This window comes from Elgaria multicarinata, chromosome 14 (genome assembly GCF_023053635.1).
Source record: "Elgaria multicarinata webbii isolate HBS135686 ecotype San Diego chromosome 14, rElgMul1.1.pri, whole genome shotgun sequence".
NCBI lineage: Eukaryota > Metazoa > Chordata > Lepidosauria > Squamata > Anguidae > Elgaria > Elgaria multicarinata.
The window spans coordinates 26807452-26834459 of NC_086184.1; the positions used below are offsets into that span (position 1 = coordinate 26807452).

Consider the following 27008-nt stretch of genomic DNA (forward strand, 5'->3'; position numbering starts at 1 on the left):
GGGCTGTGCACCATAGTATTTCAGCGAATATCTATACAATCATGTCATTTTCTGGGATAGTTGTGTATATACATATGCATGGGTGTATACACACACAGGCTTGGTTTAATGAGTCACACAAAAGTAACCACAATCTATCTACGGCAAGAACATTACTCTAAACTAAACCCTCTCGGCTTTGTTTCAGCAATCACATTTTTATTAGTTAACACTAGGAAATACTTGTCAGTTTGTTAGGCTGGCCCCAGGGAGGTGAGGGAGGAAGCGGCAGCAAGTGTGGAGGAGGAACAGAAAACTGCCAGACAGATATTGTCTCTCCCCCAGCATGGCCCAGATTGTCCCTTTGCAAGCTGCTTGCCAGCAGAAGGCAGACACAACTGGCTGTGCTGTTAAGAGACAGTGGCCTGGTTAAGACAACACGCTAAACCATGCTGCTTAACCACAAAATGGTTAATGGAACGCGTGTTGTCTGAACCAGGCCAGTGCCTGACTGTTCCTTTAAGGCTGGCTGCAAAGTGATAGGCAGGCTATGGGGGAAGAGGGGTGCCTCTCTACACTCTGGTTATAATATCTTCTCTGATGCAGAGTTAATTCCCTGGACTGGGTTGGTGACAGTGAAGCACCAGCTAGGATTCTGGCGTTACTGCTTCAGTGACAGTTGTGCTTCTCAGAAGGTAGAGTTGCCACCACTAAAAAACCGAGAGAGGTGATATGAAGCATGGCTCAGGTGGGAACAGAGTCCCATCAGGCTGGCTGTTTAACTGGTACTGCCACCAGCAAGGAGGCACAGAAATAGATTGCTTTAATACATAGTTGCTCTCAGTTTCTGGTTAAGTACACCCACTGCATGAGATAGGAGGAGGATAAACCACACTGGAAAACTTGTGGGACAAAGGGACAAACTGGTACTTCTAACAGTAAACAATTATGCACAGGATGAAAGTTTCTTTCCCTACAGTTTTTCACAGAGAAGTCAAAAAGTTAATTTTCTCCCCACTTGCACAGTGAACCATTTCTTACTTCCTTGCATCGACCAAGAGTTGTGCAAACTTTCTACATGAACTCAGCACATATAAGGGAAACAGCTATTTTAAATTATCTCTTGTCACCTTTTGCTTACATACCGAACTAGAAAATTCCACTCATGGTACTCCAAAACACTTCAGCTATGTAAAGTCTAAAATATACCAAAGGTGAAAAGGCATTAATTTGACTTTGCTCTGACATTCAAGTTTTAAAACATTTTGCGTCAAAGCTCTAATATTTGATTATCCTCCTGTATGGATTCCAATTTGAACTGTTCAATTTATTTTTAAAAGAACTGACCAGCTTTTTCTTCAGCATAAACATCTTCTTTGATTATGACTGTTTAGTTAAAAAGAAACTGTTTCAATTGAAGGATGTGACAACAATAACTCTCTCCAGTATGTTTTTCCTCTAGGTACAAGAAGCGAGTTACTAAAGGTGAAAAGGCAGCAGAGTTTTCTATTCAAACTCAACTCCCTTTGATGCAATTGTTTATCATGAGTATCAGTTGACATAGGTCTACCTTGTGCACAAATGACTGAATTGTTGATAGGTGGAAAGACTGTTGGTGTCTTTTAAACTCTAGTAGCTGGGGATTGAAATAAAAGTCTGTTTCCATGCTGCCTAGTTCTCGGATGTCAACTTAATTTGATATCTGACCTCAGTTTCATTGCTAAGAAATGTTTTTGGATGAGAATTCTGATTAGCTAAGCCTGAGAAGACTGGCCTTTGGAGAAGACGAACCCCCACAATCCATAGATCATGACACAGTATGATCTGGCAAGAATCCTGGTTTAGTAAGAATTTCAGTCTCCAGTGATGCTTTCTGTCCGACACCATCTCTTGACAGACAGTTTAGCTTTCTAGTCATTTTTGCATGTTTATTTAGACTTGATTTCCGGTTTTTCTTCAAAAGTATCCATTTCTGTCAGAACACAGTAACAAAGTAGTTGTGTGGCTCGAGTGACATCACCTACAGAAGAGATAAAGAACAGAATGAACATAAGAGCCATGCTGGATCAGACCATGGGTATATCTAACCCAGCATTCTGTTCACATAGTGGCCAACCAGCAGTCGACCGAGAACTCACAAGTAGGACACGAGTGCAACAGAACCCTCTCACCCATGTTCCCCAGCCACTGGTGTAGATAAACTTACTGCCTCTGCTACCAGAGGTATCACATAACCATCAGGACCGGTCACCATTGATAGCCTTCTCCAGTTATCTGTCTAATTCCCTTTTAAAACCATCCAAATTGGTGGCCATCACTACGTCTTGTGGTAGCAAATTCCATAGTTTAGAAATCCTCTTACCTAAAACTTTGCTGACAATGGATGGCCTTTTGGAAACAGGCAAGGAAACTCCCATGAAGTAGACTGGAATCCCAGAGAGCGCAATACCAATGCCAATCAGGGAATTAATGGTGTCGCTATAGAGTGGCACAACCACCAGAAAAATTGAGCATATACAGAAGACTATTGGGAAAAACAGGCTCAACTGTAAGAGAGGAAATGTGTACAATGAATAAGTAACTAGGATTAAGAATTGAAAGTCACACTTGAATTGGCTTTATTTATTTTTAGTAGCTATTAAGTTTTTGATTCCTCTCCAGAAACCACCATCTGCCAATCTAGAAAGTACACAGATGACAATAGACTACATCTACTGATTGTGTCATTCATTTTACAGAGAACTGGTGCGACATTACTAAGATGCATTGTGTCTACACATAAATGACCGGATGGGAGTCCTATGATTCTCACCTTAAGCGGCCTATGCCGATCTGGTTGCTTCCAACGGAGGTAGAGTTGCCCAGCAATTGATAGCCCCACAAAGAACCAATAGCTGAAGCTGAAGTAGTTAATAAGCTGGAAGACATCTTCTACGGTCAAGTATATGAGGGACATAGTACACTGTTAGAAAAGATAAGAATACTATGAAAATCTCCAAGGCAAGCATTTTCTCAACTTCTGTGTCACCAGCAGGACTTACTCTTTTCGGGGGTGGAGGAGAGGCAAAATATCACCTCTTTGGGGATAGGAGATAACTTGCTTTCCTAGACTATAACACGATCCACTACACTCTTGAAGAACACTGTCTTAGAAATGCTATTTATGCACAGTTCAAAAACAACAAGGGCATGGAGAAAGCCCTGTTCAGTAGCTACTCCAAAATTACAGAACCTCTATGACCAAGCAGCTCCAAACTTGAGCTCCTGGTAATATTCCCCAGTTGTTAAAGAAATGCTATTATTATTATTATTATTATTATTATTATTATTATTATTATTATTGATGTGTTGCTTCTGGAAAAGCAGGAAATATATAACAGTCTCATCTAATTTGAGCTGCAGGTTAAGGAGGCCAGAGGCTATATCCATATACAATTTCACGTTTAGGGAAAGGACAAGTTACTCATTTAAGAAATTGCATTAGCTCTGCCCATCAGCCACACTGAATGGCTGTGGAGAAAACAACCTTTCTACATTTCATCAGATACATAGAATATGCAACATTTTAACAAAAAGGTCTATCCACCTTCCCCATTAGATTCTGTGATATGAAACACACATAGGGATCTTTATACAATAGCCATAGTACTTAAGGGCACAATGCTATGCATATTTAGACAGAAAAATGTCCTACAACATGGATGGCTGGGGAATGCTAGGAGCTGTAGAACTTTTTTTGTGTCTAAACATGCATAGCATTGCACCTTGACTTACATTGAAGAGGAGTGCTGGAACTGGTGTAAATCTTCCTATATGGATCATTGACAAGAGGTCAGGCAGGTGACCCTCCCGGGATCCTACAAAGAACAGCCTGAAAAAAGGTAACAGGTTACACAGTTACATCACATCCAATCTGAACCCAAGAGCAGCACCCAACACATCATAAGAATATAAGAACATTAGAAGTGCCATGCTGGATCAGAGCAAGGGTCCATCTAGGCCAGCAGTGTTCACACAGTGTCCAAACAGCTGTTAGCCAGGGACCAACAAAGCAGGACATGGTGCAACAGCATCCTCCCACCCATGTTCCCCAGCAACTGGTGCACACAAGCTTCCTGCCTCGAATACTGGAGATAGCACACAACCATCAGGGCTAGTAGCCATTGATAGCCTTCACCTCCAGGAAATTATCCAACCCCCCTTTAAAGCCATCCAAATTGGTGGCCATCACTACATCCTGTGGTATAAGAACATCCCTCCATGATTTATTTTTATGCAAGGCAAGGATGAACTTGACAGATCTGAAGCAATAGCCAGGACAGTCCGGGAGAATTGAAGTCATTCTGCATACCTATGAAGGTTTCATGCATCACATAATCTAGCCATTGTTTGCCTTCCTTTTATACAAATGAGAAGCCAAATGATGGGATGCATTTGCTGCGTCGGATAAGCAGAAATGTTTACACAGGCAAGGCCTACTACGGCAAGTCAAAGGGGCCTTGGGTTTGGCCTTTGCAATTCTCTACTCTCCAACCTGAGCGATGGTTGAATGCACATAGTGTTGCGTTTTCAGTCCTCCCATCTCAAACCTACTCTTTCCTCCCTTGTCCTTCTGTAAAATTCCATGGAAAATAATTCAGACAAATCCAAAGGTTTTGTGCTTTTGAACATGCATTTATAATGGAATCTGTTCTAAGCCAATATAAGCATGCCTGTCTAGAAGGATGGGCATTAAAGGAACAAAATAATTGTCCAACATGTGAGAAAAGAGATTAATCTAATGTCAGCTCACGCTCTTCTCAAAATTCTGGAAGGGACATTTTGTAGCCAACATTTATTATAAAATGCTCTATATGGAATTAGTTGGGTTTTTTTAATAAATCTGTTGAGTTTACAAAAAAACAGAATCCAGACACTGAAACCAGAAATATATAGTTCAAGTGCAACTTCAATAAGCCTGTACATTTTTAACTCCCCCACTCCTTTTGGCAGAGATGGGGGAAATCAAATCCTTTAGTATGATAAACCAAAATGAGAAATGCTTTACCTAGATGATGCTAAAATAGAAGCATTGAGTCCTCCGAAACAAGACAAGGCAACTGCAATTGGAATTGTCCAGCTGAAAATGCCAAACACTTGATCAGCAAATGTCTAATAAATGGAAAAGGGGGAAAAATAAAAACATGTTGAACACTATTTAAACACAGAAAGACTGTTCTGCAAAATGTTACCCTTCAAGTAGTATCCAACTTGTGCTATTGAGTAAATACAGCACCAGTACCTATGAAAAGCATGCATGTCTGCCTTGGAAGTTCAACTCAGGCCAAATTGAATTTTAGAGATCAATTCAATTTGGATTTACTGTTTAGAAAGCCCAAGGCACAGAGAATTATGAGTAGATTGTACACTAACTAGATTGCTATGTGATTCAGCTTCTTTTCTCCGCCTTGGCAATATGCTGAATAATGGATTATAAAAAAATAATAATGGAGCAGACTGGGTCCAGAACAGCATTCAATTAATTGATCGAAGGAAAAATTGGCCTTTAGATATTCAGCATAAGGAGGCAGCTATATGTCTGTCTGAAAGCTTTTTTTATTTTTCTTAGGGCTGCCGCTTATTGTGGTCTATGCTTTCTTGAAGATATTCCTTATTTTTTTATTTCTTCTCTTATCTCTTCTGCACCCCTCCAGATATCCTTCCAAGATTAAATTATCACCAAGTGCTGAGGCCAAAAACCCAACAACAACAACAGCAATAAAATACAAGCAGATCTTTGCTGAATTGTCTGAATATTTTAATATCAACAAGGGTACTGCGGGTTCCTGTGCCACGGAATGAGAGGACAACAAAGCCTTTAATAGGGGCCGAAACATTGCCTATGCTGCACCTAAGAAAAAACTTAGAACAGTGCAGGAAAAGGAAAGGAACCTCTTGTGCAAGCACTTGAGTCATTGCTGACTCCTGGAGGGTCGCCTGCTTTCGCTGACGTTTTCTTGGCAAACTTTGTAGCGGGGTGGTTTGCCATTGCCTTCCCCAGTCGTGGTTACCTTTCCCCCAGCTAGCTGGGTACTCATTTTACCGACCTCGGAAGGATGAAAGGCTGAGTCAACCTGAGCCGGCTACCCGAGAACCAGCTTCCGCTGGGATCGAATTCAGGCCGTAGGGAGAGTTTCGGCTGCAGTAACTGCTGCTTACCACTCTGCGCCACATGAGGCTCTTAAGAACAGTGCAACAGATGCTTTTAAATAAGAAGCTGAAATCTTTAATAATCCATTTGCCAGTTCCCCATCAGCACCACTATATCAGAAGTTGCAAACAGTTAAATGCAAGCTAAACAATATTCTTTCTCAGCAGGTGGAAATTGCTTTAACTTGCTTGTGAAAGATATACTGGGAAAATGGGGAATGTCCCGGTAAAATTTTAGCACATTGTTTTAATCATCAAAAACACCAAAATGTTATTTCCTCCATTAAAGATGAGAATAACATGACACATACTTCTCCTACGGAGTTGTATAGTAAGGGTAGCGGGATATTGGAGCAGGATATGAATACTTTTTTGCTCAGATTAAGCTCCCTCACTTGCAAAGGCAACGTCTTATGGCTCCTATAAGACTTGAAGAGATTACAAAAGCAATTATGGATATGAACAACGGGAAATTCCCAGGTCCAGATGGGTTCCCAATTGAGTGTTATAAAACTTTTACTACTTTTCTAGCTCCAAAACTTTATCAACTTTACAAATATATATTTGAAGTGGGTCCGCTTTCTTCATCATTAAATGATGCTTATATTACAGTCATACCTAAACCTGGCTAATTGTGCTAATTACTGACCTATCTTGTTAATAAATGTTGATATTAAAATGGTAAAGGCAATTTTAGCCGATAGACTGCAACAAGTCATTACAACATTGGTCAGACGAGGTCAAGTGAGATTTATTAAAAACAGGTGGGGGGGGGGGATAACTTGGGATTTGTTGTGAATTTGATAGCTTTTAAATAGAGAAAGAACTGACCAGGCAGCCATTGCCTCTTTGGACCCTAGAAGGCCTTTGACAAAATTCATTGGAAGTTTATGTTTGCTACATTGAGTAATTTTGGTTAGGGTTAGGGTCTATGTTTGGCGCAGAGCGGTAAAGCAGCAGTTTCTGCAGCTGAAACTCTCCCCACGGCCTGAGTTCGATCCCAGCAGAAGCTGGTTCTCAGGCAGCTGGCTCAGGTCGACTCAGCCTTCCATCCTCCCGTGGTCGGTAAAATGAGTACCCAGTTAGCTGGGGGAAAGGTAATAATGGCCGGGGAAGGCAACGGCAAACCACCCCGCTATAAGGCCTGCCAAGAAAACATCAACGAAAGCTGGCGTCCCTCCAAGAGTCAGTAATGACTCAGTGCTTGCATGAGAGGTTCCTTTCCTTTCCTTTCCTTTCCTTGGAACCCCTGGCTTGCACAATTAGACAGAATAGTTGTATTCCCAGGTTTGTGCATACTGACTTAGAATTTAAAATTATTCATTACGTTGATTATCTTTTATTGTTTATTTCTAAACTCCAAGCATATATTCCTGCTTTGATGAAATTGATTAAAACTTTCAGTGATCTGTCCAGTTATTCAATTAATTGGTCAAAGTCTGAATTGATGCCAATTGGAGGCGGCATATCTCTGGTGTGTTGGCTAGTGGTCAATTTCGATGGTGCCCTGATTTTATTACCTATCTGGGAATACAGATTCCCAGAGATATTATCTCATTTGATTAAAATAAATTTGAATAAGCTGATTAGTGAGATTGCGCAAGATATTGAAACATATGGGAAGGACCTGGCAAAAACAAGGGTGGGGAGTGCATGTATTATGTCGTTCCTTAAACTCACGAAGACTGCAGAAATCAAAGCCCGGTTAAGCTACAGGATTTTTGCTAAATGTGGAGACACCCAAAAACAACATTCAAAGCCTGCTCTGCATTGCATTTTAAAAGTACTGTAAGCCATTTTGACGACTCTAGCGAAACAAGAGGATAATAGCCTACTAAAATAAACAGATACGCTTTGGGCTTCTCTAAATGATCAATTGATAGCAAGCTCGTGACTGGCCACTCACAGAAGTTTGCTGGTCTTTTAAACGTTGCCATGAATAACCAGGACATCTCCTGGGGTAACCATTGCAAATTCCACCATGAGAAGAACCACTTTTAAAGTGGTAACAACCTAAAAAAAGTGGGATCTTTCACCACTAGATGGAGCTGTCTCAATTGAAGTGAATGGAGGGGAAGTATTCAATTCAAACCACATGGTCACCCCTCTCCACCCATGTAATTAAGTCTATAAGATTCATTCCAAAAAACCAGGACGCTCAAATGCCCCAGGTAAGCAACGTGATTTCCCTTTAATCTAAAGATGCCCACTTTGCTTCTGAAAAGTTAAATTTAAAGCACTGTACATTATGGTTTTCTTGTTGGGAGAGAGTAGCTAGTAGTAGCAATTCTGAGGGACAAGGCAGGGTGCAAACATCTCTTGCACAAGACAAATTCTCCCCTCCTGAATTGAGTACTCACTGTCAACAACCGGTCTGGTTGCAGGCACAAATGAAATAATCTTGCAATGGATGATCTATGGCAATCAAATGTCTATCAGAGCCACACAAGAGTGACACATGGTTGAAAATTGGTTTACCCCACCCCTGGCCGAATGAGGACACGTTCATTATGTAAATAAACACACGGGCAAGTAGATTCTTGCTCCAAATGCAGTTCAGAGCCAAGCTGACTTGACTGTAAAAACATCCAGAGAGAGGAAAAAATATCACAATCTTCTGACTAGCACATCAGGCTTGTAAGCAGAACGAAGCTGATTTAACATAAAACAGAAGAGAGCCAGAAATTAAAATAAAAACAGGAAGAGGAAGAGGACATTTGGAATGAAAAGTTTATTCTATGGACAATGCTCTGTGGCCTGCCAAAGGAGGACAAAATGGCACATGGCTTCCTGTAAGCAGCCTAACTATTTCTTTATTCTCACAGACTTTTCCCTGTTTGTCCTCACCATCTTTGACTGTAAACCAGTGAACACGGAAAGGATCACTTCTACATCTTCTCCTGTAGCTGTTACTCTGTCGACGTTAAATAAATAACACTGAATAACTTATGAACAGACCAATTGTAGGTTGTGGATTAAAAGCAGAAGTAGCTGGCACGCTACAGGCACATGCCCACTCTGTGCTACTCATACCCGACAACCAATGGGTTGTTTAAACCATGGACTGTTGTTATGTTTGAACTGGCCCTCTGTCTACTGTTTAAAAACTAGTGCAGGGGATATGTACAACTTCACCACTTAGTCACCACATATATACAGCTCCAAATTACAGTTTCACTCTGCCAGTTTACTCAGGTTCAAATGATTATTCAGTATCCAGTGACTTCAAAGGGCAAGCAGTAGATCATACAGAAATTGAGCCATCGCAACCACAAAAAAGGCTGCATAGCTCAGGATAAGAATTCCTCAAAAAGAAGTGCAAACTCAAGACAAGAATCTTTTAAAAAAAATGCCAGTATCAGACTTACCACTGCCACCGCATCACTGGAGAGTACAGCATTAATATCCAGCACTGTATAGTAAGCTATATTAGTCAAGATGTAGATGACTGTCACAATTGGCATAGAAACAGCAATAGCCAGAGGAAGGTTCCTGGTTAAATGAAATAAAAACAATAACAACTTAGAAGTAGTTGATGGTCCCTTTTTAAAAAAATAATACCTGCTTGAAATCTGGGGTATCTGCTATTTACAATCACATTCATACTGCCTTGAGGCCCAGTATTGGGCAAAAGGTGGGATACAAATTATTATTATTATTATTATTATTATTATTATTATTATTATTATTATTATTATTTAGACAGATCTAAGTCTCATATGAAAACTAAGGGTCAAACTACATGCCAGATTAATTGTATACAGTGTATTTCTGAGCCCTCTTTTGGGTTTTATTTTAGAGTAAGTGCATGCAGCCTTGATTCAGATCAGGACCAGCACACAATGGAAGGAGAGGATTAAATCTCTCTCCCACCCATTTGCTTCCTGAAATTAATCCCTGCGTGTGGATTTTGGGAAGCAAACTGGTTGGGGAAGGTTTAAAATGTTTTTAGGATTTTTTTTGGATGTTTTTAACCATGTATATTATGTTTTAATTGAGTATTATGTGTTTTATCGTTTATTATTATTATTATTATTATTATTATTATTATTATTATTATTTATTTATATAGCACCATCAATGTACATGGTGCTGTACAGAGTAAAACAGTAAATAGCAAGGCCCTGCCGCATAGGCTTACAATCTAATAAAATCATAGTAAAACAATAAGGAGGGGAAGAGAATGCCAACAGGCACAGGGTAGGGTAAGCAGGCACAGGTTAGGGTAAAACTAGCAGTATAAAGTCCGCACAACATCAAGTTTTAAAAGCTTTAGGAAAAAGAAAAGTTTTTAGTTGAGCTTTAAAAGCTGCGATTGAACTTGTAGTTCTCAAATGTTCTGGAAGAGCGTTCCAGGCGTAAGGGGCAGCCGAAGAAAATGGACGAAGCCGAGCAAGGGAAGTAGAGGCCCTTGGGCAGGCGAGAAACATGGCATCAGAGGAGCGAAGAGCACGAGCGGGGCAATAGTGTGAGTTGTTGTTGTTCCCTGCCTCGATCGAAATGGAGAGGTGGGCAAGAAATTATTATTATTATTATTATTATTATTATTATTATTATTATTATTATTACCACCACCACCACCGTATTTCTTCACTTCTAAGATGCACTTTTTTCCCCATATAAACATCTCTAAAAATGAGGTGCATCTTAGAATCACGGGTGCGATTATTATTCTTAGAATCAAAGCTTTTTTTCTGTTGGTGGTACTGAAATTAGTGTGCATCTTTCAATCGATGGCGTCTTACAATCGAAGAAATATGGTATTATTATTATTATTATTCCTCCACTCCCAATCCAAAGTGGACCTGCACAGTTTTACTATAAAGTAAAAGAGAAAGAAAGAGAGAGAGAGGAATGCACACTAAACAACTCCTGTTACATGTAGTTTGACCTGAGATTTTAATCAAAACAAGCTAAACAAGAAAAATGCCTTGCTTTCGTTACTCTGTGGCCAACTTCTCACAAAGGTGGTAAACCTATGCATGGGTTGTACCCTATCAGATTGCAGGCAGAGGCTCACATAGCTACTTCTCTATTGCCAAAAAATCACTGCCCACAGAAAACTAGCATGCCTAGGAAAAGGGAAGGCTAGAAGCCTTCTCCCTCACATCATCTTTTCTATGAATTTTCTTTTTGCATGGAACAGCATTCAAGTATTACAACCCAGACATAGTTACCATCTCTATCAGAATTTGGCTTAACACACGGCAGAAAGGTTATATACTGTGCATTTGGGTATTCTACCAACCTCCTTGACAATTTTCACATTTTATTTATTTTTATTTATTACATTTATATCCCACCTTTTGTCCTCCAAGGAACCTAAGGAGGCATATATAATCCTCCTCCTCTCCATTTTATCCTTACAGCAACAACTCTGTGAGGTAGGTTAGGCTGAGAGTCGGTGATTGGCCCAAAGTCACCCAGTGATCTTTCATGGTCAAGTGAGAACCAGAACCCGGACCTCCCAACTCCCACTCCAATGCCCTGTTTTAAAAGCCAGTGTACTTTCATAAAATAGAACTGCACTTAACATTAAGGTACAAGTTTATAGTACTTTCTTACTTTACAGAGATCTAGTCATAAATGACCGCTATGTCCAGCTATGTTAGCTTTTGTTATGTTTACGTTTTTAAATCTTGTATATTGATTTTTAATGTTCAGTCTTTTAAATCTAATCTTTTTAATCTTTGTAAACCGCCCAGAGAGCTTTGGCTATGGGGTGGCATATAAATGAAAATAATAATATTAATAATAATAATAATAATGATGATGATGATGATGATGATGATGATGATGTCAATCCTCCAAATATGGGTTGGATCCAGATTTACACTGGATGAACTGCACTGATGGAAGTGGGATTTCCCCACTGCCTCCACATCCCATGGCAAGCCCTCTGGCTACCTGAAAATGCTACACAAAGAGTCAGGAGACTTTGTTGTGTGGGATGAGCTGTGGTACAGGGGAGGGGGATCCCCTAAAATTGGACAGAGGGACCTTCTGCAAGGTCTTCATCTTGCTGAAGGCAGGAACATAGGAAGCTGCCTTATACTGAATCAGACCAGTGGTCCATCTAGCCCAGTATTTTCGACACTGACTAGCAGCAATGGCTCTCCAGGATTTCAGAACAAAGAGGTGCTAACCAGCTAACAGCTGGTCAAGAACACACCGCTCTAGAGAATCTGCATGCTTTGGCCGAGAATCAAGGTTTGGGGAGTTTACTACTCCATTCATTTATGCTATCAGCAGTTCTAAGACTATCTTTAATAAATAAAATGTATTTTCTTAGAGTGAATACCTACTATGGATGACAACAAACTTTGTTCAATTTGAGGAAAGAATTAATTTTTTCCTCCCTTCTCCCAACACAACAAACACTCTGATGGTGGTGAGTTTCATTGTCTTTGCAATTGATATATGTTTATTTTAAATGTGTAACTTCTGCCTTGGTGGAGTTTCATAAGAGAATATATCATCTCTCATTATGTTTTTCAGTCTGAAGAAGCATTAAGCGAAACGGGTTGATATTAAGCCGGTAGCCTGTCAAATCAAACAAGCTTCTTATCAAGTATCTCGCAACCATAAACTTTACTTCTTTATTGCGATCCATAGATCCATGAAAAAAACAAAGAACAAGAATCAAACATGAAATCATACAGTTAGAGCTATTATCAACTTAAGTCTAATACATAGAGAGCTCTAATCCTGGCTGCCACTGTAAGAAATTTAGCAACAACCAAAGTTATTCTTGAGGACTTATCTTCCAACAGAAACTTAACATAAAACGACTTTTGTTTATTTAAGTTTCTTGTTAGGCATTTTCCAACTATAAATTACTTCTTTCTGTTCTGAGCACGAAATACTACGTCCCTGATACTGTAAACAAAACAACTGTCTTAAGTTAAGTGTTTCACAACTATAAACTACTTTTTTCTGGGCTGAGCACTAAATAGTATGTGCCAGATACTGTCAACTAAACAAGTGTCTTATCAAGTATTTCTCAACTCAAAACAACTTTTGTTTGTTTAAGTCTCTATTGTTAACTACCTGCTCTTACATTGTTAATAAATTATTTAATTACTGTTAATTAAAATGTTTCTTTGAATCCATTACCCCAATTTTTGTTCATATTTGGTATTGCAGTTTGTATGATGGTTAGCACCTCTTTGTTCTCTTTAATCCAACTGCTGCCTTCTATTTTGTATCTCCGGGATTTCTGGCAGGAGTTTTTCCAGTCCTATCCAGAAATGCCGGGGATCGAACTGGAGACCTTCTGCAAGCAATGCGGATGCTCTACCCCTGAGCTACAGCCCTTCCCGTAGATCTAGGATCAAAATTCTGGATCCAACTCTATATGCAATTTGCTATTGCCAGAAAAGCTTTGCTTAATGAATCTTTCTTAGGGCGGCTTCATAATCCTGTCAGGAATCAAGAGTTGTTAAGGTCAGTGAACAATATTTTTTTCAGCTATTGACACCAAGTTTTATTTTTCAGTGACAGACCCCTGTGAAGTACTTCAAACGTAATGAAACAGCTTCAGTAAACTTTTACCTCTCTGGGTTTTTTATTTCTTCAGTTACAAAATTGAGGGTATCCCAACCTGAGTATGAGAACAAGGCAGAGTAAAGTGCAAGAGAAATGCCCCCAAGGTTCCAAGATGATCCCTCGAAAGAGTCCTGGAAGTGTTCTGCGTGTCCTGTATGTAAAGGGAAAGCAGAAAAATAAATGCAGGGTTGGAACATGCAAGACATACCAGTTTATTTAATTGCACGCAATTGGGAAACATGCCAAGAAGAATAAAATGGAGTCTCACGTGCCTCGAAGGCAGCAAAGTGAGGTCTGCTCTGCATATACAGTGGAATGATAGCAGAATAGACTTCAGACTACCGGAGAGGAACACATATTTGAATATTGCCTCGCATTAAACAACAGCAGCAAAACAGGGCTTTCTCTGCTGTGGCACCCCGGCTGTGGAACGAGCTCCCCAGAGAGGTCCGCCTGGCGCCTATACTGTATTCTTTTCATCGCCAGCTGAAGACCTTTTTATTTTCTCAGTATTTTAACATCTAAATTTAAACTTTGCTGTTTTAATTCTGTATTTTAATCCTATATCAATTTCTGCTGTGTGGTTTTATCCTGGTTGTGCTTTTTATAATGTATTTTGTATTTGGGTTTTTAGCTTGTTGGATGTTTTATTATGTTCCTAATGGTTTTAATTTTTGTGAACCGCCCAGAGAGCTTCGGCTATTGGGCGGTATAAAAATGTAATAAATAAATAAATATGCAGAAATCAAGCAGACCAAGGTACAGGCTGGGTTCTGAGTCTGTTTACTGAAGCATTACGTCACTGGGACTGAGGGTGTGAGGGTGGGGGTATGTGCACAAACATAGGGTGACCATATGAAAAGGAGGACAGGGCTCCTGTATCTTTAACAGTTGCATAGAAAAGGGAATTTCAGCAGGTGTCATTGGTATATATGGAGAACCTGGTGAAATTCGTTCTTCATCACCACAGTTAAAGGTGCAGGAGCTATATTAGAGTGACCAGATTTAAAAGAGGGCAGGGCACCTGCAGCTTTAACTGTTGTGATGAAGAGGAAATTTCACCAGGTTCTCAATGTATACAAATAACACTTGCTGAAATTCCCTTTTCAATTCAACTGTTAAAGATGCAGGAGCGCTGTCCTCCTTTTCATATGGTCACCCTACACAAACATGCAACACCATACACATTTTACATGGAGAAGGGCTCATAAAATGACTTTCCCATTCTACCACCTCCTTCTGCATGAATGGCTCAGGCCCTTTTTCCTCTCCCTTCTGTCCACCTTTCAGAATGAAAAGCCATTTAAAATATTAGACACTCTTCTTGATTCCAGTTCAATACACATCCAACTCACATGCAGCTATCAGAGTGAGAGAGACACAGCTCACAGAAAATCAAATTGCAATTCATAGAACTGACTGGCGCCCTTGGCACTACAACTTCAGCACTTGTCAAAATATATAAATGAAAATGGAATAATCCTGAGAATCGTAACATTCCTACTTTTTAAACAGCATTTTTAAAGCTTGTCAGTTTATGTATATATTTGATTGCAATGTTGTTGCACTTCATTGGAAGACTCACTGGCCACAGCTAGACCTAAGGTTTATCCTGGGATCACCCAGGGTTCGCCCCTGTCTGAGCACTGGATCCCCTGTGTGTCACCTAGATGAACAGGTTTGACCCCTGGACGATCCAGGGATAAACCTTAGGTCTAGCTATGGCCACTGAAACCCATACTATCCTCTACTTTACAAGAGAAAGAGAGAGAGATTAAAAGGTGCATTGTAGTTATAACTAACATATTCACTACTACAGGAATATTGATAACACACTGTAAAAAGAATGCTGCTGGGACATTACCATAACAGTCAAGTTGACAAACAACATTCAGACCCAAAATTCTGAAGCAGAACCAGTGATACATATCATAATATTAGTCCTTATTCACTTGTTTTTCTAATATCATTTATGTGAACTGTGAGTATGACTAAATGTCTTTAAGATGCATGTAATCAGTAAGGACTTCCCTTCTGGTATTTTTAAACAACAACAATATTCATATATAAAACCAGATTATCATTTTATGAACATTTAGTCCTACTAGAAATATGAACAGCTTATTGTAGAAGCAAAAAAAAAGAAAAAAGGAACAACCCGGCAATCACAAAACCAACTTCACCACCAAACAAAAACCAGCCACAACCCTTTTCAACCTTCATTTAGAATTGTGATGGCATTAAGAGAGCTTCGGCTATTGGGCGGTATAGAAATGCAATAAAGAAAGTAAGAAAGAACCTGCTCAATTGAGGGGGCCTGAGCATTCCCTTAAAATGCCTCCTCTGGGATTGGAGGCTCACTAAAGAGGGCATAGTCTGGGCCATGGTGTACCACCCCCACACTCCACATATGTAGTATTTCCCAAGCTTCACAAAGCATCAACTTCTTCATACCAGATGTATGTCTGGAACACCTAGGCACAGAGGATTATGTTTCAGCTTGCAAAGATACATTTAGCCTATTTTACAATACACACAGCCTGCTGCAAAAAGTGAAAAAGGGCATCATAACAGAGAGAAAGAGAAAAGCATCAATGATCACAGGCAATTTAGGAAGGAAAACAAATTGAATTCTAACTTCTTCATTTCGGTTCTACACTGACAGTCATTTCCTGAACTGACCCTAAATATGTTAGAAAGTTACCAGGCTAAGAATCTGCTTTCAGATATTCCTGTGTTTCTATTAAAATTAGCCTTTCCCTAGATGGATAATATCTAGTTGCACTCAATCCCAATAGACCATCATGGGAAAACTCTGATTTACAAATAGTATACTATTGGAAGTGAATTTTCTTTTTCAGGCCACATGGCCAATGGTGCATGGAGAGCAAAGCTTAGCATCACTTGCTCATTTGGATCCAGCCAGTGGGGAAGCTAGCATTGAAGCCAGACCTGCAAAGGTGGTAATGACCTTTCCTGCTCTATCAGGAGGTGATTTTTCTTAACTATGACTGGGTAAAAATCCAAGATCCACAGTCAGGCAATACCTTTATTAAAAACAAACAAAATGTCACAAAATAGTGGAGGCCAGTGGAGCTAGCTCAATGCTGAAGCCGCAAAGTGAAGAGCAGGGCAGGATCTACACTATTCATTACACCGTTGTTTAAGTGCATTGTTGCGTCCTCCCTTGCTACGTTACAAAATGCAACTTGAGCCCAGTCAATCGAAATACCTTTTCTTCTATCGTTTTACCCCGGCACACTCTTCTTTAGAACGTTCTTCATTATGCTCATACCGGCTCTGAAGTAAACCTCCTTCTTCCGGTGACTCTGAGCTAGACCTGCCGGGATAAGCCGGCAGGGAGGCAGGGCGACACGTAGGGACGAGGGAAGCCCTGCAGCATCTTAAAAGGGCCACGTGCACCCCGAATGATAAGCGGGTTTTTTAAAAAATTAAGCCTCTGTCCCCTCTTTCACCGCCCTCCCTCCCCCTCCCCCTCGTGGCATTGTGCCAGCTCTCCTTCCCCTAGAAAAGCCCTCACGTCCTAATCAGGAAGCAAAGACCATGGTCACGAGACATGACTTTGAAAGACGGCATTGAATACAACAAAAGGTTGGGGCACATTGTTAGTTTTAAAACGATTTTAACAGAAAGTGGAATGGTTTTAAAAGTCAGAAGAAACGTAACAACAACAGCATCACGTGACTGCTGACGTCATCTCTGCCAACTTGTTACGTTTCATCTAGACAAGTGTAGACGGGCTCAAGGTAGCAGACATCATTGGATTAAACTCAGCTACGTGCTATGCATGTTTCCAGTTGCAGCTAAGCAGCTGAAACAAAGAAATAACCTGTGTCTTGGCTAAGACCAAGGGCCTTTCTCTACCAGCCATTCATTGTACACTCATGATTCCTCACTCATGGTAGTTTGTCGGTGTTTTACACAATGTTGTCATCTTCCAGGCCTCTTCTGTTCTTTGCAACCAGTATCGTGGCTTTTTTCCAACGAGGTAAATTCTGAATGGCGGCATGAGACTCCCATATATTTGCACAATTCTACTATACCACAATGCCATCTAGCGGTTGTGTAATGGAATAAAAAAGGCAGAGAAAGAACACACACACCCAGAAAAAGCACTTGTGAAGGAGACGATCTTAATCCCATAAAGAATACGGAAGCATTCTTGGTAAAGTGGTGGGTTAAAAGCCTCATGTAGCCCCCAGGAGACAGATTTGGGGCTTTTATAATTTCAGAAATGAGGAAAAAAACATAATGTTCCCTTGTTCCAGCAGCCTTAGGTGCAACTTTAAACCTGCATACCATCTTGTTGATTCTGATCATCTAATTAGTTCTTTTGTCTCCTAAAACTCTCCATTTTAAATGATGTTTAGATGCACTTTGTAGCCACATCGAGGGCAGTCCCCACCCTCTTCTTTACTTAACATCCAGCCTGATGCAAAGTTCTGGAGAACCTGAAAGCTTGCTCTCTATTTTGTAACAATTTGACTAGTCCTAATAAAGATATTGCCTGACTGTGGATTTTCCTTATGCATCAGCCCACCTTTGTTTGCTTTCTACTTAACTGGATAATTTGCCTAGAAGAAAGATTATTTCTAATTATGGTGCAAGACAACTTACTCAAACTGGATTCCTCAAATGAAGGATTAAGTCAGCATGCCCTCATGACAACCTGGGGCTAATTTTAATTTCTATGTCACTCATCTATAAAAACTGGTGGCCCCTAGGTCACTATACAACCATAGTTTGTTGGCTACATAATAAGTTTTGACTTTGACTTGTCACTTGAAAATCCTTAGTTCACATCACTGAATTATTCTAAGACTACCTGTATAATGAATTACACACAATGGATTAAACTTCAGATGTTGAAAGAAGAGACATAACTAGACTAGCACAGCTCTCTGTTTTCAAAAACTACCAGTACTCGGTTATTGTCTGATTTGGATTTTTTTCAAGTGTTTTTTCCATGATGGCTTGAAGTTAGTTTTATAAAAGCAGTTTTTTAACAAATTAATGGGCTTTATGTAGCATGAATTGCAGAAGCAATTTTAAAATGTATTGCAGCACCTCATCTAGAAATCTTGCTTATATTTAAGGTAATCATGGCATGTGTGTGTGTGTCTCTTTCCATCACTTTACTTTCTTACAAAACACTGGAATGGCAGCCAAGTTACAAGAGAGATAGTTACGCAGTTATAAGGATAGTAAAAGCAAAAATCATGTTGTTAGAAGACACACGTTGTGTTATATTAATGTATTATTTTGCCCAGGCCTAGTAGTCGAAGAAAGAACGCAGCATGTAGTCCTTTTCAAATGAACGAATGGTACAAAATGCATTTTCAGCATAGTGGAAATGCAGGCTTCCGATATTCTCAAGTCAGCATATTAAGAAAGCTTCCAAAACAGGAATAAAAGCTTTCAAAAAAAACATGCAGAAAAAAACCTGATAAACCTACAATAGCTGGGATACTCTAGCTCATAGGAAAAGCAAGTCAGCAAGACCAGCTGTTCAAAGCTGAACAATAGACAAAGAAACCATGACTGAAGGGGAAAGTAGGAAGTGATCTTGGCTTTCAGATGCAACCTTGTCAACTACCTGCTTATTCACATAGGCTGAATTTTGAATGCTTGTAACTTGGTTGGCTCCGAGGTTAAGCTGGTGTTTAAACTGTAATATACCGTACACAGCAGATCCCAGGGCCAAACTAAACGTGACCTTCATGGTATGAAAGCGATTTATGTGCAGTTCTTTCTTCTAATGTAAACAGCCACTGTGGGGAAGTTGGAGCAAGTCCGAGACCCAGGCCTTCTCCACATTCAGCAAAAATCCCACAGCCTTACCCGGGGGCAATTCAAGCAACCCCCTCCCCTTGTTTTTGCAAGTTTCTTACCATAGGTTTCAATTCCATCGCCAGCGAATGGTGCGGTTTTATAGCCTGACGACGTCATGAAAAGGGGCCGCAAACTTCCTTGAGTGACCAATCACGAGCATGCAATAAATTGCTCGTGTGGAGACGCTCCTAATCCCACTGCACAACGGCTGTTTACATTAGGGAAGACACCATTTTAGTTTGGTCCTAAAGCTTACTTTATTAAAGACAAGTGAGGACTACAAGACATTGGCCAGCATTTGAAAAGCAATCAACTTGTGTATAGGGTGACCATATGAAAAGGAGGACAGGGCTCCTGTATCTTTAACTTTTGCATAGAAAAGGAATTTCAGCAGGTATCATTTGTATATATGGAGAACCTGGTGAAATTCCCTCTTCATCAAAGCAGTTAAAGTTGCAGGAGCTATACTAGAGTGACCAGATTCAAAAGAGGGCAGGGCACCTGCAACTTTAACTGTTGTGACGAAGAGGAAATTTCACCAGGTTCCCCATATATACAAATGACACCTGTTGTAATTTCCTTTTCAATACAACCGTTAAAGATACAGGAGCCCTGTCCTCCTTTTCATATGGTCACTCTACTTGTGTAGCCAAGGCTCTCTCTGAAAATGTCCCCACAGTTAAAAGGGCTAAACTATTGTTCAGTGGGGTGCTTCTAGATGGAGAACTCCTAGCACTACCAACACAAAGCCATTGTTGCAGCTATTCTGTCTTTTCTTTCTTAATATTTTTTTTTCATGATAAGAAAAACAATGGAAGAAGCATGGGAGGATTGCAAGTTGGAGACAGCATCTGGACCCTGCATAACTTTCTGTGAATAATGCAGGGTGATGCTGCAATAAAAGTCTTCACACATAGACATACACATACATTATTTAGATTACACCAATTATTTTGGTGAGGGTAGAAGTGTAGACATGAGAGGGTGCAAGCCCATGCATACCACAGCTATGACGAACATCTGCATTGAGCATATCACTCATGCAAGTGTACACCTGTTGTACTCATTAATCCATATGAATTGTAGCGATTGTCCTCCGTGGACAATATTTTAGCTTTTCCACTGCAAGAAATCACCTGATGTACTTGCTATATTGTCCCATGTTTGAGATGAATGATAATTTCTGCTGACCAGAACCACATGCTACATTTTGGTGTGGCAGTAGCCATGGTGTATTAATTATAGTCCATCCAATCACTAAAGTCATGCCTCCAAGCTACTATGAGGGGGAAAGATCTGGATACCTCTGTAGCTGCATTTTGGGTTTGGAGGGGAGTTCCCTTGTAGAAATACATTGGTACCATTTCTACATTGCAAGATAAACAGCCACCACATAGGACCAGTCCTCTGAAGCCACCCTTTTGTAATGTAGAATGTGAAACGAAAGGCTCATTTCACACATAACTAACCCATAGCTAGTCAGAGCCATGCCGGAGTGAGAGACTGAGTGCACTGCCTCCTGCTTCTGCTTTGTATCAGCTTATATAAATGACTGAGGAGCCATTCCTGGTTTGGTTGATAGGACAATCTCAATCCAGAACTCTGGAGTGTTGCGGGACGAACAACCCAGAGTTTGAACCCATGTTTTGTTGTTGGGATAAAACTCTGGTTGGTTTGTCCCTCAACAACCCACAGTCCTGGATTCAGGTGTCGCATCATCAACAACCCACAAATGGTTCCTCAGTTGTCTTCCTGGGTTGTTTACAAAACCAGATGCAAAGCAGAAACGGCAAATAAGCGGCAAGCATGAATTGCTGTGTCTGTGTGAAACAACCCATAATTTCCCTTATGTGCAAACCAAGTCAAGATGTCCATTCTGTTATTATATTTTATCATTTTTACTGCAGTTTACTGCTAATTGGAAATATTTTCCTTATACATATATTTCAGGTGAAGTATAGGTATGGCTGATATCTGCATATTTTGATTGACAATAATCCTGTATCTTTAAACAGGATTTTTTTTTAAAAAAAAGAAAAACCCCACCGTAACTTAACATTCAAATAAAGCATATATAAGTTTTCTTTTCTTTATTTCATATCATTGTGTTTCCCTTATACTTGGATATCATTATCAATCCCAATCCCTCAGGATAGATTAGACTAAAACTCCAAAACAAATAAATGATTTGGCTACTCAAAAATGTGAGGAGTGTTAAGAAAGTCTTAGCAATAATGACACTATTGTTAGGCTTAGCAATAATGACACTATTGCTGCAATCCTAAAGCAGGTAACAAAGGAGAGAAACACGTTCTCAGGATGCAAAATAGATTTATTGAGAGGATGTCTGACGTGTTTCTGCCTGTCCTTTATTTTAAGGCCTTTTTCAGGGGGTAGAAGGGCGGTTATGCAGAATTTCTTCCAGCAAAAAGATTGTCTCCTGTATTAAAATATCAGTTGCAGGAGACAATCTTTTTGCTGGAAGAAATTCTGCAATCGCTTCCTTCTACCTCCTGAAGAAGGCCTTAAAACAAAGGACAGACCACAACACTTCGGGCTTCCTCTCAATGAATCTATTTTGCATCCTGAGAACGTGTTTCTGTTTTCTGCCGTGAATGTTCATCTCCTTCTAGTTCTTTGCAATCCTAAAGTGCAGACACTAAAGAAAGTAACTTGCAATTAACTCAGGATGTGTCAATCAGGGCATGATTCTGCATCAATGTATGCTTAAAACAAAGTTATTTTAAGATTTATACTGGAATTTTCAGTTTTCTCGGAAACTTGCAGACACTCAAAAAGTCTGCATGTAATGCACTTTCCATAGACCCTTACTAAATACTCTGGTTGCTTAACTGCATCACTGAACTAAAAATCTAGATTATTATTAGCAGTCCAAATATTTCAAATTAACTGCCTGAAGTGACGAAAAAATCCTCAGGGCTTAGTCTGAGAGCACATGATGCAGCCACCTGTTAAAGCCAAGCTGATTTTGTCTGGTCAGTGCCTGTAGTTTAGGAAAGATACTGGGGGGAAAGCACTGAACCTGGGCAAAATTAGAACAGAAGTGTCTGCAAGTGTTTTCCATTCAGAAATGACAGCTGATTAACATCCCCAAAATCTGCCAAAATCAAAGCAAGGAAATATCTTCAAATTTACATTTCAAAATGGTGGCTGCATGTTAATCTGTAGGTAAGTGTAATTTCCCCTTATACATTTATTTTCCAATGTTGTAATATCCCAGTGTCATTAATTGTCGTCAATGTCTAAGAAATATGCAGGCTCCGGAACATTTTTACTTTATTTTTTTATTATTGCATCTATATCCCGCCTTTTTTCCTCCAAGGAACCCAAGGTGGCATACATAATCCTCCTCCTCTCCATTTTATCCTCACAACAACCCTGTGAGGTAGGTTGGGCTGAGAGTCTGTAACTGGCCCAAGGTCACCCAGTGGTTTTCCATGGCCAAGTGGGGACTAGAACCCAGGATCTCCTGACTCCCAGTCCAACACTTTAGCCACTACACCACACTGGCTCTCGATATTACATGATATTACATTTATTATCTATGGTTATTATGTATCTGTCTGTCAGCATCATCGTATCAAGACCATGAAACCAGGTCACCTCAATATTGGTATGCAAAGTAAGGAAGCCCCAAGGTTGTGTACCTCAAGGTTATTTGGTTTTAAAATGCATTAATTTAATTTAAATAAGTCTCTGTGTTTGGAGCCTGCAGTTACCAGGTGGCAAATTTTCCTAACCAGGACATAGTTTTGCACTTGATACAGTTTGAAGCCAGGGAAGATTAGTAGGCTGAGAGAAAAAATTATTCCCTCCCTAATACTGTGGGGCAGACTTGCCTCACGGGAATGCTCTGGACAAATCCCTCCCTCATGACTGCACCAATGCAGGGCCCCAATGTTAGTGGTGCCTGTGGGCATGGTTTCACTCAGATGGGGCAGGCACAATGTGTTCCACTCTGACAGATGCGTAAGTTTGCTTAAGTTCTGTTCCAATGGCTATTCCAACCTGTGTGAAGCCAGCCCTGTTCACAAATTGTTGTTTTTCCAAATAGCCAAATGTATCCATGCCCAGTTTGCCTACTCCTGCTCTAGATGAAGCTATATACAACAATGGCCCCGTTCAGAAGACACCTTAAACCATGGCTTTAACCATGGTGGTTAAGCCAGAAAGCCGGGCTGTGTTTAGAAGACACCTTAAACCATGGCTTTAACCACAGTTAATAAAGCAAAAAAAAAAAAAAACCTTATTCACCATGGTTTAAGGTGTCTTCTGAACACAGCCTGGCTTTCTGGCTTAACCACCATGATTAAAGCCATGGTTTAAGGTGTCTTCTGAACAGGCCCATTGCGTCATGTACAGCTTTTCTTTAACAGTGCAAAGGTACCCAGAACTTTCCTTTCATTGGGGGGAGGAGGCTAGGAGGGTGCTAGTTTTTCAGAAAACAGAGGGGAAAGGTGTTAAGAAGACCCTTCTCCACTACAAGTCTTCCGCTGCAAATTGCCACTCCGTAGCTATATATATTTATATAACTTCAGGGTAAAATCACATGTGACCGCTACAAGTAGTTTGGTTCATGTTAAGCCATTAAGGGCACATGCCTGTGCATGTTTTTAGACAGAAAAAAGGTCCTCCATGGCTGGCTGGGGAATGCTGGGACCTGTCATCCTTTTTCCCGTCTAAAAATGCACAGGATTTTACCCTAACTTACCCAGGGTTCTCTTTCCCAATTCAACTTTCATTCCATGCTTAAGAGCACATGAAGACGCAATTTCGATTTCTCATAAACAGAAGGTGGTCCAATCAAAAAGTTGCTTAACGTACCTACTTGGGTTGGCCTGGTTTCAGAGGGGGCTGATGCAGATTTTCTTCATGAATAACCAAATAGGTGCTCCTCAACATTTATTTATTTTTTTCTGATCAATACAAATCTCTATATATTGAGCTATTAATCTTACCCTGGCATAGTTTAACAATTCCTGCTACGATGATGACAATAAGAGCCATGACTTTGGCATAGGTGAATGCATCCTGCACCCTTGTTCCCCATTTAACATAGGCACAATTTATAAACGTTAGAAGACCTAGGAGACAAAAAGGGAAGCAAGGAGGGCATTAGAAAGTGGTTACGATTGTTTTTAAATCAAGCGCTGGCTTGAAATTCTCTTCTATACTGGTTAACATGTCACATTATTAGTGCTTACAAGCTTAGCCGGCTGGGTTAAGTGAAACTAAAGCATTTAAAAGAGCTTGTGAGCAATTGTCCTGCTTCTATTTAACACTTGCATAGCTTAAAACAAACGGCAAAGCAGAGAAGACATAGATACTTTTTATGGAGAAAGTCTGGAAGGCATGAAAATACTCCTTGGCCCAACTCCCAGTCTACTCATCATCTTTTAATTCCATCTCGCAGCCAGTTCCTTCAAAGTTAAGAAAGACTGGAAAACATTTATTTTTAATTGGCAACATTCTCACTGAAAAAAGGGAGCACCGTTTAAGAACTCCTGTCAGGTTGAGATGTAAGAAAACAAAACAAAAACAGTAACCAGACCTGAAGGTTAGGAAAATTTAAGGGCCGTTCCAAAATATTTTTGTAGTTTCATACTAAAAATATTCAAATGGAGATATATAATCCCCTATTGACACATTTACTCATTCACAGGTTATTTCAAAAGTTCAGAACAGCTTTAAGCAAATATTTGAATGGTAAGCTCCCCCCAAAATAAACTTTATATTACGGGAAAATGTGCTTACACTGTTGTTAGTGGGACTACAAACCGGAGAGCGCTTGTCATAGAAAGGCAATTCTACAGAAACAGGAAGTCATCATGCAGCATCCAAATCCAAAATCCACAGTAGGGCACTGCCTTATTAGAATCAAAATTCCACAAAAATGTGCAAACTTTTGAGTTTTCTAGGTCTCTTGATCAGGGTAGGTGGTACAAAAAGCAGCGGATTGGGTGGGTTGGGGAAATTCCCTATTTGGTTGTTTAGAAGGACTTAATATTGTTAATTGCAACAAAATTAAATGCTGCATTTCCTGTTACCAAACTAAGAGCTCCTCTAAATAAGCCATTTATAGCACACTCGCGATTGGCCACTCACGGACGTTTGTGGGTCTATTACATGACATTGTTAGCATCCAGGGCCCCTCCCACACTATCCCCTGGAAATTTTGGGTTTAAAAAACCCAGAGAAAATGTGCAAATGTCAGGGAAATTGTGCGAACTCCCAGTTTTGTGCTATAATTAAGCCTTAAGTCTTTCTCCCTTTCTACACCATACCAGTGTAGAGGGAGGGATGGGGGAGGATCTCACAAGATCCACATGCAGGTGTGACATCCCGGGAGAATCGGGTTTTCCCAGGGAGTACTTATCCCTGGGAAAACCCGTTCTCGTCCCTCCTTCCTCCCGGGAATCCCTGTGCGCCATTTGAACGCAAAGGGACTCAGCTGTGACAAGCCCAGATTACAGCATTACTCAGCACTGCGCTATAATTATGCCACTAGATGGCACTGTCTCTTTAAAGGGAATGGAGAATACAGAGAGAGGAAGTATAGTTTCAAACCATGTGGCACCAATGTCCACTTGTGTAATGGTGCCATTCATAATCCCAGGAAAAAAGCGGATGCAGAAAGCACTGGTAAAGCCATGCAGTTTGGGTTTTTGTGGGAGGGGGTTTTAATGTAGAAAAGCTCTGAGTCCCTTAATTCTCATACTGGAATTTTTAAAAGAAAGGAGGAGGAGGAGGAGGAGGGGGAGATGATTGTGATGGTGATGATGGATAATGACAAATGTCTCATACTTTTCCATTTAAGTCCCACACATAATCAATGAAATGCATAATCAATTAAATGCATAGGCCTTGAGTGAAGGGAGCAAGACTGCATCACACGAAGCTACAAAAATCTGCAGGCTGCTAGAGAGTGAGCAGTTGAAAGTAACTTTTTCAAAGGCTGCTTAACTTATTATTACCATGCCCTGTGGCATAAGTTGTTTCAGCTAAGCCAGGGCTATTTGACAAGCCAAACTAGACACACAGGGAGTATCTTATGGGAACACAAAGAACTTATGAAATAACTCAGTAAACAAGCGTGTGATGAAATCTCTCCTCAGTGTAGCAGAAGATTATTTGGGTTTTTGGGTTGTTATTACGCAAGTTTGCATTCACAACTGCTTTGTCCTACTTAGCTCCTGAGATCACAGGTTAAGACCAAAGTTGTACCCTGAAATGAAAACTACGTATTCCCCCCAAATTGAAAGAACCATGGTGTATGCAGCAGTGAATCAATACTACATCACTGTAAAGACTCTGGGCTCATCTACACTAAGCAGGATATTACACTATGAAAGCGGTATATAAAAGGCAGGAGCCACATACCAAGCAGGATATAGCTGTATGAAAGTGGTATATGGTAT

The 27008-nt window shown here is 40.2% G+C and overlaps 1 protein-coding gene across 1 annotated transcript in view; it reads right to left on the reverse strand.

Moving 5' to 3' along the window:
• Positions 1-1513: 1513 nt before the first annotated feature.
• SLC7A6 (solute carrier family 7 member 6) overlaps positions 1514-27008 on the reverse strand; it is a 40140-nt gene continuing 14645 nt past the window's right edge. The window contains exons 3-10 of the mRNA XM_063141512.1: positions 24549-24674; positions 13723-13867; positions 9537-9660; positions 5027-5130; positions 3754-3850; positions 2792-2941; positions 2342-2525; positions 1514-1999 (exon numbers count right to left, since the gene is read on the reverse strand). Of these exons, the coding sequence (XP_062997582.1) occupies positions 1908-1999; positions 2342-2525; positions 2792-2941; positions 3754-3850; positions 5027-5130; positions 9537-9660; positions 13723-13867; positions 24549-24674 (1022 nt within the window). The 3' untranslated portion in view covers positions 1514-1907. The remainder of the gene's footprint in view (positions 2000-2341; positions 2526-2791; positions 2942-3753; positions 3851-5026; positions 5131-9536; positions 9661-13722; positions 13868-24548; positions 24675-27008) is intronic.